Source organism: Protobothrops mucrosquamatus, unplaced genomic scaffold (genome assembly GCF_001527695.2).
Source record: "Protobothrops mucrosquamatus isolate PMUCROS unplaced genomic scaffold, P.Mucros_1.0 scaffold865, whole genome shotgun sequence".
NCBI classification, from domain to species: Eukaryota; Metazoa; Chordata; class Lepidosauria; order Squamata; family Viperidae; genus Protobothrops; species Protobothrops mucrosquamatus.
This window is the reverse complement of record NW_015387120.1, coordinates 208993-224906: the sequence shown is the minus strand read 5'-3', so window position 1 is coordinate 224906 and position 15914 is coordinate 208993. Positions and strand designations below refer to the sequence as shown.

Here is a 15914-nt window from a genome sequence, read left to right as displayed (position 1 = left end):
TGATTCAATGCATAAGCTTTCCGGATCAAGCACATGACATAAGAGTCAGCCCTTCAATGCATCCGATGAAGTGAGCTTCACTCATCAAAGCTAATGCCCTTTTCATAAAGTTTTTTGAGTTTTGCTGAGAGCAGTCAGGCAAAGTACTGCCTATGCAGGTGTAGTTCTTAACCATTAGTAAATGGACTAAATAAAAGTTGCTTGGTTTGTTTGTTTTCTGGTTCTGTTCTGAAAGAAGGAGGAGGAGGAGGAGGAGGAGGAGGAGAAGGAGAAGGAGGAGAAGGAGAAGGAGAAGGAGAAGGAGAAGAAGAAGAAGAAGAAGAAGAAGAAGAAGAAGAAGAAGAAGAAGAAGAAGAAGAAGAAGAAGAAGAAGAAGAAGAAGAAGAAGAAGAAGAAGAAGAAGAAGAAGAAGAAAGAAGAAGAAGAAGAAGAAACTTAATAAGGGAGGTGCTCAAATGGATTCCAGTGCTGCCTCTGCCCCACCCCCTTTTTCACCGCAGTAATGGGACTCTACCCCTGATCTGGGAGTCGGTGGAAGTCCTTTGAAATTATGTGCATGTTGTTGTGCACAAGAAAATCCTGCCCCCCCCCGCCCCTGTACTGCCAGCTCCTAACGACGATTCCGAAAAGCCACTTTTAATGACCGTGGCCAGAAAGGGGTTTCTTGAATGTTTGCTGAGTCTTCAGTCTCCATGGTGAAGTTTTTGCAGAGAAGGCCTTTTTACCAAAAAAAAAAGAAAAAAAAAGAAAAAATAAAGGAGGTAGATAAAACAACCCAGCTGGCAGCCCAGTGTTGAATGGTGCCTTAATCCTTTCCTGATTACGAGCCCTCATTTTGCCTTTGAAGTCGCCCGCTTCCCCTTTCTCATCAGCTTTTCTTGTGAACCATTTGGGCTTGATGAGCTTCGGAATCTAAAATTATATATATATATATATTGTTCCCCACCCAAGCTCCCTAATTGGACATTTTCACAAGAGTGGAAAAATGCAAAGACCCAACGTCGCCCTCGGGCTGAAGTGGCTTCTTTTTGTCAGGTGGGCTCAAAATGGTTTCCCTTCTCAGAGACAGCAAGATTTTTGCAGGATCCAATCTGGGTCGGTTCCCAGGACCAGAGGTTTAGTCTTCGGAGCTTTCGGACTCATGCTGAAGCCCATCCTTGGGGAACATCTCTCTACCGGAACGTGTGCTTTGGGCTATTCCATGTATGTCCCAAGAATCTGGGTCCTCATTTTCCCCCCCTCGGAAGGATGGAAGATTGAGTCAACCTCGAGCCCCGTCAGGATCGAACTGCTGGCAGTGGGCAGAGTCAGTCTGCAATACAGCATTCTAACTACTGGACGACCACGGCTATGTTGCTTCATTATTGGAGGCAGTACACTGAGGAACTGAGGGAGGAAGACTACTATTGCCCTTATGCCCTATGGATCAACCGCTGAGATCTGGATGAGCCTCATCAATACATCTCTTCCTACATTCTTACCATAACCCTGTGATTGGATCCAATGTTCAGAAGTCCTACTCCATTCTTCTTTCCCAAACTCTCAAAATAATTTATCCTTCTAGACATGTGCTGATGTTGAGCCATCAGCATAGCGATGAGAAATGGCTCTGCTCAGCTCACCAGCTGTCAGGTGGCTGCAGATGGCCTCTAGGAAAGGTGCTGGGTGAAGCACTGCCTACTACATCATTTCAGAAGCAGGCATTAAGTGGTCATTAAATGAACCAGTGGTTTGTTATGGGCCAATCTTACCAAAAACTGGACATAAATGCTGGTTTTCAGCAAACCAGTCATAAAATGTGGCCACGTGCCTGTGAGATGTTGCAAATGAGGTAAATGTGGGCCAAGTTATTGAGCACCCAAAGAGGAAGGGGGGCATCAGAACTTCAACTCTGTGTCATAAGTAGCTTTGGGGGAGTCTCTCGTAACTCTGAATGGTCGCTAAGCAGCCATTTGTAAGTTGAGGACTTCTTTGCAGAGAGCAGCAAAGAAGACCAGATCCAGTGGTTCAACGCAAAGCATCCATTTGCTTCCTTCTCTCTTCCCCACTGGCTGTCAGGCTGCTTTTTGGTGTCTCAGAACCATGATTGATGCACTGGTTTCAAACGCCTCTGAAGAGACACTCATGGCCTTCAGTGTTGAATAGGCTGCTCTTTGCATTCCATCTCTCCTCCCGTCTCCTTCAGAATAAAAGACCTCCGTGCCCCAATGAGTATTAGCAGCTCCTTGCCTGTCCCACAGTTGCCAAAGAGCTGCTGGACTCTGAAAGGCCTTCTGTTTACCTTCCTTCCATTGTTCGCCCATCTTTGCTTTTCCATATGGAGCTCCATGCCGCGGTTTCAGGGTTTCAGCGCACCGTGGTGGGGAGATGTCTGTGGAATGCGTTACAGTGGCCTCATTCACACAAGAAAGGTAGCCGGATAAGGGGAAAAAAACCAAGCCTCTGAAAGTGCCCAATTTGCTTGACCTTGCTAAGGGTTAATCGTGGCTAGATTTTTGTGGGTTTGGCCCTTATACAAACAGAGTCTCTTTGGTTAGTTTGTGGTTCAGCTTATTATGCAGATCCCAAGATTTTTTGCAAGCTGACTAAGCAGCGTAAGCATATTGTGATGGTTAACGTTCATTTAGAAAAAGATCCTCTTTTGAAGATGGAATATGATCGGCAGGGAAGGAAAGAACTCAGTCACCATGTTCACACCACAGATGTTTTGCAAATCCAGTGGCTACTGGCAGACATGCTAAGCCTGGTTGGGATTCGCCTTGCTTGGGTTTCTGGCTTAGCACAGCAGTTCCCATCCTTTATGTCTTGGCGGTCCAGCCAGGGGGGGAGAGGGGGCCCGTGCAAGTGGTGGGCCAGTGCACTTGGGTGCCAGGCTGCCATTTGTGCAAGTCGAGCAGCACACACGTGCGCACGTGCGCTGGCCAGCTATTCACATGGCCCACTTCCGAACCAGCCACAGCCCAGTAGTGGGCCATGGCCCGGGGGTTGGGGACCCCTGGCTTAGCCTTTGGTGCGAATCTGAGCTACTTGGGTTATTTATGGCTGAATGTATTGTGCACAAATTCACTAAGTATGTTATATATCCAGCCTCTGGAGGATATAACTTTCTAAGTAGGAATAACAGAGTTGGAAGGGACCTTGGAGGTCTTCTAGTCAGCCCCCCTCCCAAGCAGGAAATGCTATAACATTTCAGACAAATGGCTGTCCAGTCCCTTCTTAAAAACCTCCAGTGATGAAGCACCCACAGCTTCTCAAGGCAAGCGGTTCCACTGATTAATCATTCTCACTATTAGAAAGTGTCTCCTTAATTCTAGGTTGCTTCTGTCCTTGATTAATTTCCATCCATTGTTTCTTGTCTGGTTTCTGGTGCTTTGGAAAATAGGTTGGCCTCATCTTTGTGGCAGTCCCTCAAATATTAGAACACTGTCATCGTGTTATCCCTAGTCCTTCTTTCACTAGACTAGACACACCCAATTCCTGTAACCGGTCTTCATATTCTTTAGCCTCCAGTCCCCCGATCACTTTTGTTGCTCTTCTCTGCGTTCTTTCTAGAGTCTCAACATCTTTTTTATAATAGTTGCAAAATATCTCCAGAGACTTTACCAATGGTGATCTTCTTGTGGTAGGAAGTTCTCCAGTTTAAACAAAGCCTGGAGAAGACCCTTGTCTTGTCCCTGTCAGTGATTCCTCTATTCCATGGTGACCAGAAGAGAATATTTATTTGGAAGCTCTTAATCATTTCCCTGTGTAGGAAAACCAGGACTGCATTTCTTCCAGTTCCTCTGCCCAAAGTCAAGCAAAGAAGGTGTCTTTCACTTTTCTTTTCCAGCTCCTGCAGAATTTGTCCAGCACCCTCAGTCAATTGCCAGACCTGTGGGCACCACCGCCATCTTTACCTGCTTGGCCCAAGGAGAACCTTCCCCGCAGATCACATGGTTGAAGAACGGGCAGATTTTGGAGCCGAGTGAGCACATTAAACTGAAGAACAACAATAGGTAAGATTCTCTGCAGACGGCAGCGAATCCAGTAGAGGGAGAAGTGGATCTGGATCTATCAGATATCAGGATAAAGTCAGGGTCAGTTCCTACAAACTAGCCAGTTCCTTGGCAGCAATATGGAGGTGGCTTGCTATTGTCTCCTTCCAGAGTGGACCTTTGACTACCCAGTCTGACCTCCAGGTAATGGAAAAAGGTCCTTTGGTTTTAGGTGGTCTTCCAGGATAGGTTCATTCTTTGGCTTGCACCTGTTTTTCTGACCAAGGTTGTCCAACTGGATCTGCACTCCATGTTCCTGGAGATCATCATAATCTTGTAGCTGCTTCTCTCTGAACGTGGACCTCTTATCTCATCAGCACAATCTTGTTTCTCAGCAAAGCTTGCGCAACCCTAGTTTTTCTGTGCTAGAAGAACGCAATGTTTGTATCCTGGAAATAGCGGGGTAGATTGAGCCTAGTGCGAAAATTGCCACTCAGGGGGCTCGGTTTCTATGGAAATAATACAGAACAATGCCGGGGAAATAACAGAGGCCAAGCTATAAATCTCTAGGTTATAGAATCCCTTAATGAAAGATAACAGGGTTAAGTATATGACTGGAAGTCTATGAACACCAGCAAAAAGTAAAAAGAGAAATTTCTCAGAGGCAGACTCGGGTGTCCCAAAGGGGGTGGCCCCAAAAGTCAAGGGGGTGGCCAGAAGGGTGTTACTGAAACCACTCCATTATTGTTATGTTGTTGAAGTTGTAAAGCTTCAGTTGCAACCACCAACATTTCCCCGTGTTGATTGTTAGTCAGGTGCCAGAGTGGAAGAAGTTGGCAACTGCAGTCCTGTCTGGAAAACATCTGGTTGGAGAACGTCTCATGTCCGTCTTGTCTTGTCTCCCAACATGGTATAAGATCTCCTGCTTGAGTAGGAGGTTGGACTAGAAGACCTCCAAGGTCTCTTCCCATCCTATTATTCTACGTTCTAATCTTGGTATAATTTATGGCAGGAATGCACACCCTTATTAAGTGTGGGTCCTTGAAATTCAACTTTCAAGCAGTGTGATAAGAACAAACCCATGAAAAGTGGCCAGAGTAGGAGTGGCCAAGAAAAAGTTAGTTGGGACAACAATCTATTATTGGAATGTCTGTGGAGATTCTCAGTCGTCCAGGTCATGGCTGTCTTTTTAAAAAGCATCTTTGAGGCTGTTATTGAAATATAATTTTAAAAATCCCACTTTGGCTGCCTTAAAAGTGGCGTCAATCTGGCATCAGCTTCTGGAGGGGCTCAGCGATCACACTCAAAGTTTTGAGAGAGAGAGTTGTAAAGCTGGTTGTAACTTGTGTAATGCCTTCCTTGCAAGGAGAGGTTCTAAACGAAACGCTGCCATCATCATCGCAGCTCCCCAAGCTTGCAAATGCTGGCAGATCAGCGTCTGCATCCTTTTCACCCTCTCTGCTTTTTTTTTCTTCTCTTCTGCCAGCCTGTTCTCGGTTTTTGCTTTTGACTGGCCTGTCAGGAGCATTGTGCCAACAAACGGAGGCTGGGGAGGGAAGAAAAGAGAACAAAAGAGGAGACTGAGCCAGGGGGAAAGCTAATTTTGATTTAAATTACATTTGCAATTAATGTGCATAATCAGAATGGAAGTCATTTAATGAAAGAGAATTGGTGCGATTGCTCCTAAATATTTGAACCCTTTTTTTTCTTCCTCTTCGGTCACATTCAAAAATCACAATCCAACAGCACATTTGTGTTGTGGTGGGGAGGTGTGGGGGGAGGAGGTCTGGAGGGGGGGGAAGGTTGCTTGTGATCTTGCAGTGTCCTGCCCAGAGGGGGGGGGGTAAGCTGCTAGTGTAACACACTCAGAGCAGGAGGAAAAAGAAGGGGGGGGAAAGGCAGTCACCAATGAAAGCTCTTTGTTTCTCTGCCTCCAGGCTGAGTTGTGTGTATCAGGAGTGTGTGTGTGTGTGTGTGTGTACATGTGCATATGCTAGGGGACGTAATGTGCAAACTCGGAATATAAATTGCATTAAAGGGTCTGTGTTACTGGAATGCATTTATCGCAACAGCAGGTAGCAAAAGCAAGCTCCCAATATCGATTTTTCATTCCTTGCTGGGAGATTGTATTTACAAAATGGTAATTAAGTGGGTTTCATTCATTAATCCTGCCAAAAAGCAATTCAGAGCCTTGGCCGAGGACTCAGGTGTCATTTGCTCGGCTCCATAAATTTGCATCTTATGAGCCCCTCCCCCTTCGCTCCCCCCCAGAGACCCACAAATCCCAAATCCTCTTTTCTAAGTTGGGGTGGGGGGGGACTGGTTTCTTCTCGAATGGATTGGGCTAAGAATATGTTGCACCAGAAACAATATTCCAGTTTCGGAGGTATTTCTGAGATTTATTTTGCTCCTAAGCCATTGACAACTCCCATATGCCTTTCAGCCTGGGCCTAATGGGCTTCTGATGTCATGCACTTAGTAATAAACCCACATCCTCCTTTTGCACCAGTTAAAACGTCCAGAAACCCTTCAGGAACAACTTTGGAAAAATAGTCTAGCTAGTTGTAGTATTTATTTTAAGAAAATTTGGACAGCCACCCAATCGCTCTCAATGAGCGGGTGGCTTAGTGTAGTCGGCTGCGCTGGGTTGTCCTGGTGGTGTCCCATCCCTAATTACTGCTTATAGCTTTTCAAAATCTGCCTAAGTGATGATTAGACTTGCTGTCTGGATAAAAAAACAAAGACACCCACTCCCAAAACTAAGTCCTGTCCATACTTGTGATGGTTTTCGGTTCCTTCCAAAGGTTACAGGCAGCATTTAACTCACCAAAACTTTGCCAACTCCTGGTTGAAGCATCCATGTGTGAGCAGGCTTCTTTTCAGTGGGGGGGGGGAAAGGGGGCTATCCTCTTTCTCTCCTTCTCTCTCTGCCCTGTTCCCCACTCCCACCCTTGGCTTACATGCTTTGCACAACTGGGTGTGACTCGCCAAAGGACGGCCTTCTGTGTTTGCCAGCATTATTGCACACCAGCTAAATGCCAGATTTCTCCAGCTTGCTGGATGCAACTTTAGCAACTGGAGGATGAAAATTAAACAATCCAGCGTGTCTGGTCTTTGCTGGCTGTGAGCACCTTAACCAGTCTGGCCTTGCTAGCAAAGTTTGGAGTTTGGAGAGAGAGAGCAGATGTCCCAGCCTTTCATTCATCTCGGACAGCTGCTGCAGAAGGAGCATTGATCTTCCTCTTGTGAAGCCAGTCTTGTACAAGCTGGAACATCTGGCTCTCCTTCGCCTCTCTCTCTCTTTTTTCTTTCTTTCCATCTTTTTGCAGAAGCATGAAGCATCTGCAAGGCATCGCGGAAGTGGAATGGAAGGAATGTTTCCTGACACTGGGAATCTTCCAGAGGGATAGTTGCTAGCCTTCTCATCAAAACTCAACATTTAGCTACTCTGCTCTTTTCTTCCTTAATGCAGGCACAGGTAGTCCTTGACTTACAACCATTTGTTTAGTGACCATTTGAAGTTACCACAGCCCTGAAACCATTTTTCACACGTCACAACCCTTGCATCACGTGATCAAATTTCAGAAGCTTGGCAACTGACTCATACTTATGATGGTTGCCGTGTCCCGGGGTCACATGATCCCCTTTTGCGACCTTCTGAGAAGCAAAGTCAATGGGGGAAGCCAGATTCACTTAACAGCCGTGTTACTGACTTAACGGTTGCGACGATTCACTTAACCACTGTAGCAAGAAAGGTCGTAAAATGGGGCAAAACTCAACGCTGCTAACATCGGATGTTCTTGCTTTGACAACAGATGGAAATGTAGCTGTTTTCTCTATCGCTTTTAGAATTAGTTGCTACTGGGAACGGGAATGTGGATGAGAGTCCAGGAGCCATAACAATAATAACTCAGCCCTGGGAACCCAAGGTCATTGGGCCCAGAGCTGATAGTGTTTATTTCAAATTTGTATCAGTTTATTAAAACATAGAATACAGAAATAGAAAGAAAAATATAAAAGTAATTGGAAAACAGGGGAAGGAAAAGAGTGTAGGATAAAGGGGAAAAGAAAGGGACAAGCACTAATGCTAGCAGGGAGTGGTAACACTGACGATACAATGAAGGAGGATATTTGTAGCTCAGGGTTGAAATGAAGGGTCCTTGGTGCTCTCTGAGCTTGCCGGTTTTCTTGCAGACGTTTCATTACCCTAACTAGGTTACCTGGTGAAATGTCTGCAAGAAAACAACCAAGCTTAGAGAGCACCAAGGACCCCACAATCCTCCTCCCCCTCCCATTCTCCTCTTCTTTGCAAAGCCCACTCGCTACTACCACTGATGATGTTACCTAGTTGGGTAATGAAACGTCTGCAAGAAAACCACCAAGCTCAGAGAGCACCAACGACCCCCTCAGTGCAGGATGTGCTTTTTGGAGCAAGCTGGTGTCTGTCTCCCTATCTACTGTACCATTTGCTCGCTCACCTCCCCGTAGGAAGCCACTCACAAACCTGTCCTACAGGGTGATTTGCCGGACTTATCCAGAACTGCTTGCAGAATTTTCCAGGACCTTCCTCAAACCTTTGGGGTTTGTAGGGAAAGGTGTGGAATTTATCTTTTCTCTGCTTGCCAGGTTTGTGTACCAGGCAGATTTACTTGGGAGGGGGGAGGCAGGAGGTGACAGCTGACATTCCCCTTCCTTTCACAGCCACATGGGTCAGCTTCATGGCTCTGTCATGTTTTATCACCCCTTCCCCCCCCTCTTCACCCAACCCCCACCCCTCCCTGCTCTATGCGGCTGAGCCTCTTTACATAGAAACTGTTTCACACATGTGCCAGATGGAGTCTGCACATAAATTAGATCCTGGCTGATTGCAAAAAGCTTGACATCAGGTCTGCAATTCTCTGCCTTCCCTGGGGTGTTTTGCTGCTGCGACCCACGAGAGGGAATTAATGTTTGCTGTTGCAAGGGGGAAGAGCACACCCCCTTTTCAGGGTGTGCGTGTGTGTTGGCGTGTGTATTTCCATGCAAAAGGCTCCCTTTGCTCTTTGGAAAGGACGAGGATGAGGCCAGGATGAAAAGCACATCTGATTTTATTTCATTTACCGTACACTAAAACAATTAGCATTCCCTATCAACAGGGTAAGTGTACTTGACAGTTTTCCTTTTTGCGTCTCAGGAAAAGAGGTTGGGAACAACTTTTTGAAAATCTGAACACTGTGTTGCATGGTTTGGGAGGGGGCCTATGGCTTGCGAGCCTCACCTCCATGCTGCATTTTGGTGAAGATCCTGGCTTAGCCTCCCTCTGGGATTGTGGGAGATTCTCCCCCGTTTTGCAAAAGCTTGTATACAGTCAGGGATGAAAATGGAGCTTTGGGATGCTCAATCTTCAGAGTCAGAGAAAATTCCCGGGATTAGTGAATCAGGCAGGGTGTTCGGCATTGAGCACAAAGGCTTATTGTGTTCTGTGACGTCTACTTCCAGGTCAGTGGCTTAACCACCTTCCCTAAACCTATTGCCTTCCTGATGTGCTTGACTTCCAACTCTCAAAACCCCTGAGCAGCAGTAGGTCAAGATTGCTGTCTCCTTGGCTTCCTGGCATGCTTTAGTCATGCTCAGAAAACCTGATGCAATGATGACTTGGGTCTTGCCCGCTCAAGTAGAGTGTTCTTCTTCCAAAGTTGCTACTATCATCTTAACAGAATAACAGAGTTGGAAGAGACCTTGGAGGTCTTGCAGCCCCTGTACCATATCAGATAAATGGCTGTCCAATCTGTTCTTGAAATTCTCCAGTGATGGAGCAGTCACAACTTCTGAAGGCAAGCCCTTCCACTGATCAATTGTTCTCACTGTTAAGAAATTTCTCCTTAATTCCAGGTTGCTTCTCTCCTTGATTAGTTTCCATCCGTTGCATCTTGTTCTGCTTTCAGGTGCTTTGGAGAATAGTTTGATCCCCCCCCTCTTCTTTGTGGGAGCCCCTCAGATATTGGAACACTGATATCATGTCACCCCTAGTCCATCTTTTCATTAAACTATACATACCCAGTTCCTGCCACTGTTCGTCATATGTTTTAGCTCCAGTCTTCTCATAAGTCCCGCAGCACCAAAAGAACAACTTCTGAAAACAGCCTAAACCACCTTTGCATCATCTGTTATGGTGGTCCCTAGGGTTGCACTCCCCTGGATTAGGAAACTGCCCTCATCCCTAATCTCTCTCAGCTTCTCACTTTGGGGAGAGAAGGAATTTAATCTGTTGCACTCAATCTGGGACTTCGCAGAGGTGCTTTGCTAAAATCATCTCAGCAGCCAAATTTCTAGACTTCCATTACTCCCTTTTCAAATATGAACCTAGTCTGCACGGGGCCATGTGAATGGGGTCAGAGAAAGGCTGAGTCCTAGGGGGCTTGCTAGAAAATGCTAATCTTGCCTGGTCTGATTGTTTCCCATCCAGCACGCTCACCATCTCCAACATTGGTCAGGCGGATGAGGCCATCTACCAGTGTATCGCTGAAAACAGTGCGGGGTCCACCCAAGCCAGTGCCCGCTTGACCGTGCTGTGGGCCGACCGACTTCCTGGTCCTCCTCAAGAAGTGAAAGCAGCTACCGTCTCCGCGACCACCGTCCAACTGCTGTGGAGCGAGCCATTGCAAAACACAAAGGAGATCATCGGCTACGTCCTGCACATTAGAAAAGCAGCAGGTAGGAATGGCGGAGAAGGGCCAGGACTGCTAATATTCATGCTGTACAGAGAATGCCTTTTCTTGCACTTCTGACGGGTGGTTCTCAAGCAGAGGGATAGCAGTTAATTATTTTTCCAAGGAGAGGTTCTTATGGGAGACCTGCTCAAGGATGGCCACTGATGGAATGATGAGGTGCGGAATGGAATGGAATGGAATGGAATGGAATGGAATGGAATGGAATGGAATGGAATAGAATAGAATAGAATAGAATAGAATAGAATTCTTTATTGGCCAAGTGTGATTAATTAATTAATGCCAAGATGTTGGGTAGAATGCCTTCCAGGAAACGTTTGAAGATCAGGAAGCAAAGACAGCCCGGAAGGGTGCAGAAAAATAGAAAACATGCAGAGCGGTTTATATCACATTCAGCAAGAAAATTGGCAGAAAAAACTACCTGGAGAATTTTCAGACAAAGATCAATTCTCGGTATCCCGAGAATAAGGGAGAAAGAACCAGAAATATATTTTTAAAGAAAATTTTAATGGCAGATTTCAGCAATGTTGTCGATTGATCTCCTTCTGTTGGGTGAAACAGAAGGATAAGATGGATGGATGGATGGATGGATGGAAAGCCACCTTGGGAACTGTAACTCAGGTCTAGGTTTTTCCGAGAATCCCTTGTTTTCAAATGTCATTCTTAGTCCCTTACTCCTTGTTTTCAAACATCCATTCTTACTGCACGAGCAGAGGGTTGGACTAGAAGATCTCCAAGGTCCTTTCCAATTCTATTATTCTATGTTCCCAACTCCTCTTTTCACAGTCTAGAGCAGTGGTGGCGAACCTATGGCACGGGTGCCAGAGGCGGCACTCAGAGCCCTCTCTGTGGGCACGTGCGCTGTCGCCCCAGTCCTAGGCCTTCAGTTGGGTTTTATAAAACCTTTTCGCTTTAGGTCTCCACCGTGGTGTACAAAAAAAAAAAGGTTCAATCAGTCAATTTCAACTTCTTGCGGCGGAAAAAAAAAGATCTTGCAAAGTTAGAATTGATTGATTGAACTTTTTAGTCCCACCCAGTCTGCTGTTACCACCGCAGCCACGCCCACCCAATGGGCCACCCCCACCCGGCACCCGACGATGCATAAGTGGGTTTTGGGTTGCAGTTTGGGCACTTGGTCTCTAAAAGGTTTGCCATCACTGGTCTAGAGGCAAAGACATCTGCAAGATCCATCTCTTTGGTTCAGGTGATGAAAGCAGGATAATGCCATCAGCCACAGTCCCCACCCCTTTTTTTTATGGGTCTGCAGGGGCATGATGCACATATAAAAGAGATGTCATGTTCACGCAGCATTCCTGTCTTCATTTGTCATTTGTAGCCCCTCGTTAGGGAGTCAAATAGTTCAGTGGGTCCTTACTTTTCGTACCAGTTCTTTCCTCCAGGTAAAGCATAATTGGCTGGCTGTGTGCAGCCTTAGCTTCTTGTTAAGTTTTACAATGATGGACTTTTTAAAAAAAAACCTTTCGTAAAATGCATAGATTAATATACAATCTTTGATTTAAAAAAATAGCTAGAGAACTAGCCAATTTATTTGCAGCACTTCCAGGATAACGAAGGCAAACAGTCTCGAAGACATCCCCTTTTGCTTAAGAATAGGATTAGGAATTTGAACCCTCTTTCCCCCAGTCTTAAATTTAGCACTCTCTCTGCCATATAAGCTGCTTTGAGAAGCTAAATGAATTAGGGGTGTGTGTGTATGTGTGTGTGTGTAAGAGAGAGAGAGAGATGGAGGGAGGGAGGAGAGACAAGAGAAAGAGAACACAACACAAGAGAAAGGGAGGGAGTGGGGGAGAGAGAAAGAGAATGAAGAATAAGAACAAGGTTTTGCCATGCCTGACATCTAGTGGCAAAATGCAACATGCCATGTTTTTTTTTTAACATCAGGCCTCCCTTAAGAAGGAAGCTGGCAGACAAGTCTGGAGATCAATTGGGAGAGATTCCATCTCCAATAAATTCATCAGAGAAATTAACAATTGGCACTTGATTCTAAGCAATGCTCTGGCCCGAATTCTCAAAATGCCTTTCCTGGTGGCAGAGAACGTAAGAAATTGGAGGCAGATCTATAGGGGCTCCTTGGTGCAAATTTCTTCCAAATGGTGGCTCCTTAGACTCCTTCCTTCCTTCCTTCCTTCCTTTCCTTCCTTCCTTCCTTCCTTCCTTTCCTCCCTCTTTCCTTCCTTCCCTCCCTCCCTCCCTGACTCATTCCTCTTGTATTTCAGACCCAGTGGAAATGGAATATCAAGAGGCCGTCAGTAAAAACACTTTCCAGCAGCTTGTGACCGAGCTAGAGCCTTCCACCAGTTACAGCTTTTATATCAAAGCCTACACCTCTCGCGGTGCCAGCAAGGCCTCTGACGTCGTGGTGGTGAGCACCCTGGGAGAAGGTAAGGAGAATCGGCTCCAGGTTTAGATGTTTATGAGCCACCGCTGTGCTTCCTTCAGATCAAGAGCACCTCCAAAGGAACATCTGGGGGCTCTTCCTGAAGTGTGAGGGCTGCTTATGTGGAACATAAGCAACCACTGGTTTAAGGCAAGGGCTCGCAGCGAAATACATTTGATAAAATCTGAGGGAATCATCTCCTGCCAGTCACATCCACCTGACCCACTAGAGCAGGGAGGCAAGGAATGTTGTGGGTCCCGTCCCCTAAGGAGGTACATCTTCTAGGATCTAGCAGAAGGGCTTTCTCTGTGGTGGCTCCCTCCCTTTGGAACATCGTCATCCCTGCAGAAATTAGACTGCCCTTCCCCACTTTGGCAGTCTTTGGAAGACCCTGAAATCGTGGGAACGCAGAATGCAGTGGAGCCCATCAAGTGGCTTATTTAAGTGTGTGCTGTCGCTGGGGGAGTGGGTGGGTGTATTCTTTTTATTTTTTCCCTGTTTTGTATTTTTACTCTTTGTAAGCTGCCTCGAGTCGCTAGGCAGCTATATAAATGTTCTTAAATAAATAAATGTATTATGTCAATTTTGGGGGGGTCCAAAGTATCTTTGAGGTGCCCTGGCATGGACTTTAAGCTTGGAAGGAGAAAGGAGACCTCGCCTCACCCTTTTTTGCTTTCTGCTTTCTTTCAGTACCCGCAGTGCCGTCTCTCTTTATTAAAGTTCTCAACAGCACCACCGTTCAAGCCGTGTGGGAACCTTCCATCAAACTGGGCCAGCCCGAAGGGTTCAAACTCTACTACCGCAAAGTCCACCTTCCCCACTTCACAGGACCCGTGCTTTTGCCCAGCAACGTCACCTCTTGCAACATTACTCACCTTGGTGAGCAGAGAAGAGGAATGTATAGAGATTATTATTAATTTGTACAAATATTTAAAAAAATGCCTATACCTAATCATTTGCAGATTGAAAATATTCAGCATTATATTTTGGCTAAGGTTGAAGAAGGAAAATACAAATGGGAGAAGGGAAGGCCGAAGAAATGTATACTATAGTGATTATTATTATTTGTACAAATATAAAAAAATGCCTATATCTAATCATTTACATGTTGAAAATATTAAGCATTATATTTTGGCTAAGGTTGAAGAAGGAAAATACAAATGGGAGAAGGGAAGGTCAAAGAAATGTATTAGTAATTAATATATTCATTATGCGATTATCAAATTTAATCCTTGTCGACCGTTAATTATTACTGTCCTTTTTTTCCGTGTTAAAATGTAAACCAAGACAACACGCTGTACACCAGGCATTGGAGATTGTTATAGTTAAAAACCAATAAAATATCTATTAAAAAAAGAAGAAGAAGCTTCTTGGATGAGAGGCAAAACATCTTCAAGGAAAAACAAGGAAGTCCAGTTACCTTTTGAAAAAGCACCTTTGGGGCTTGTGTAGGGGAGTTCCCGAGACCCCCAAAAGGGGATATTCAAGGCTGATAGCTTTCCACGTCTGACACGGATGCCAGAGAAAGCAACAATGGCTTTGCCTAGCACACTGAACACATCCCTGCCCTTGATTGACCTAACTGTATCTTCCCCCGTTTCCATGTTCTCTCAGATCCAGCAGTGGTGTATGAAGTCAAACTGCTTGCTTTCAACCAACACGGCGATGGGAACGCCACCGTCCGTTTTGTGTCCCTTCGAGAAACTGTGGAAAAAACAGGTGAGAGGCTCAACTCACCTTGAGGAGCCTTGAGATGTTTGGAGGTTGCAGAACGAGAGGTGGGAAAGGGAGAAAGAACCAAAAGACAACTGAGAAAATTGTGTTGTATCTTGTATATAATATTTATTGGGGAAAAATGTACACGGAATTTAAAACAAAAAACTACAGAAAGTTAAAGAGTGGAGAAAAGAAAAAGATTTTAAAAGGTAAGAGAAGAAGAAAAGGAGAAAAAAGGATCTAAAAAAATGACTTGTGTTCCTCTTTGTAGCAGCTACCGGCATTCCTACCTCCCAAATGTCGTATCTTGGTTCCCCTCTTCTTATAAACAAGCTTTTTCAATCAGCAAATCCCAAGATCATTGATTCGTTCGTGTTGGTCCATTTTCAGCAAAAAAATAAAAATAAAAATCCAGAAAATGTTTCCAGTAATTGTTGTTCCCGTGTGTATCTTCTATATTCAAATTATCCAATAGAAGAGAATGTCTGTAGCTCAGGTTAAATTGTTGAGTCTTTAGTGTTCTCTGAACTTGGTTGTTTGCAGATGTTTCCTTACTCAACTAATGAAACCTAACGCTCGTCAGTGTGAATGTTTGCGGGGTTTATAAACAGGCAGCAAACCCCACACTTTCTCACACCGAAGACATGACCTAGTTGGGTGAGGAAACATCTGCAAACAGCCAAGCTCGGAAGCATCAAGGACGCCACAATTCAAAGCATCTCCTAAAAAGCCTTGCTTCTTTTCTGATATTAAGCTTCCCTTAATTGCTTTAAATTGTAAGGGCACCATCTTCTACTCAAAAGACTTGGATGGCCATCTCCCCAAAAAGAGGCATGGTCCTCGCAATCTGCAGGAATGGCAAGGTAGGGGCAAGAAATAGATACGTCAGGAATGGCATCACATCCTTTTCACACCCTCTAGAATGAACTACCCCCCGAGATCCGGATGATTCCGGATCTCCTTACTTTCCGCCGCGCCCTCAAGACATGGTTTTTCCAGCAAGCGGGCCTGACCTAGGGAGGATTTTAGGTAGGGATAATTTTAAAAGTATTTTAATCGGAAACACAGCTGGTAATATTTGGTTTTAATTCGGCTTTTATCGGGGTTTATTTTTTGGAT

The 15914-nt window shown here is 45.2% G+C and overlaps 1 protein-coding gene across 1 annotated transcript in view; it reads left to right on the top strand.

Annotated features, from left to right (window-relative positions):
* The window catches only part of IGDCC3 (immunoglobulin superfamily DCC subclass member 3), a 53886-nt gene that overhangs the window by 33501 nt on the left and 4471 nt on the right, over positions 1-15914 (top strand). Inside the window, exons 6-10 of the mRNA XM_029284723.1 lie at positions 3830-3995; positions 10420-10667; positions 12919-13083; positions 13770-13958; positions 14694-14798. Of these exons, the coding sequence (XP_029140556.1) occupies positions 3830-3995; positions 10420-10667; positions 12919-13083; positions 13770-13958; positions 14694-14798 (873 nt within the window). The remainder of the gene's footprint in view (positions 1-3829; positions 3996-10419; positions 10668-12918; positions 13084-13769; positions 13959-14693; positions 14799-15914) is intronic.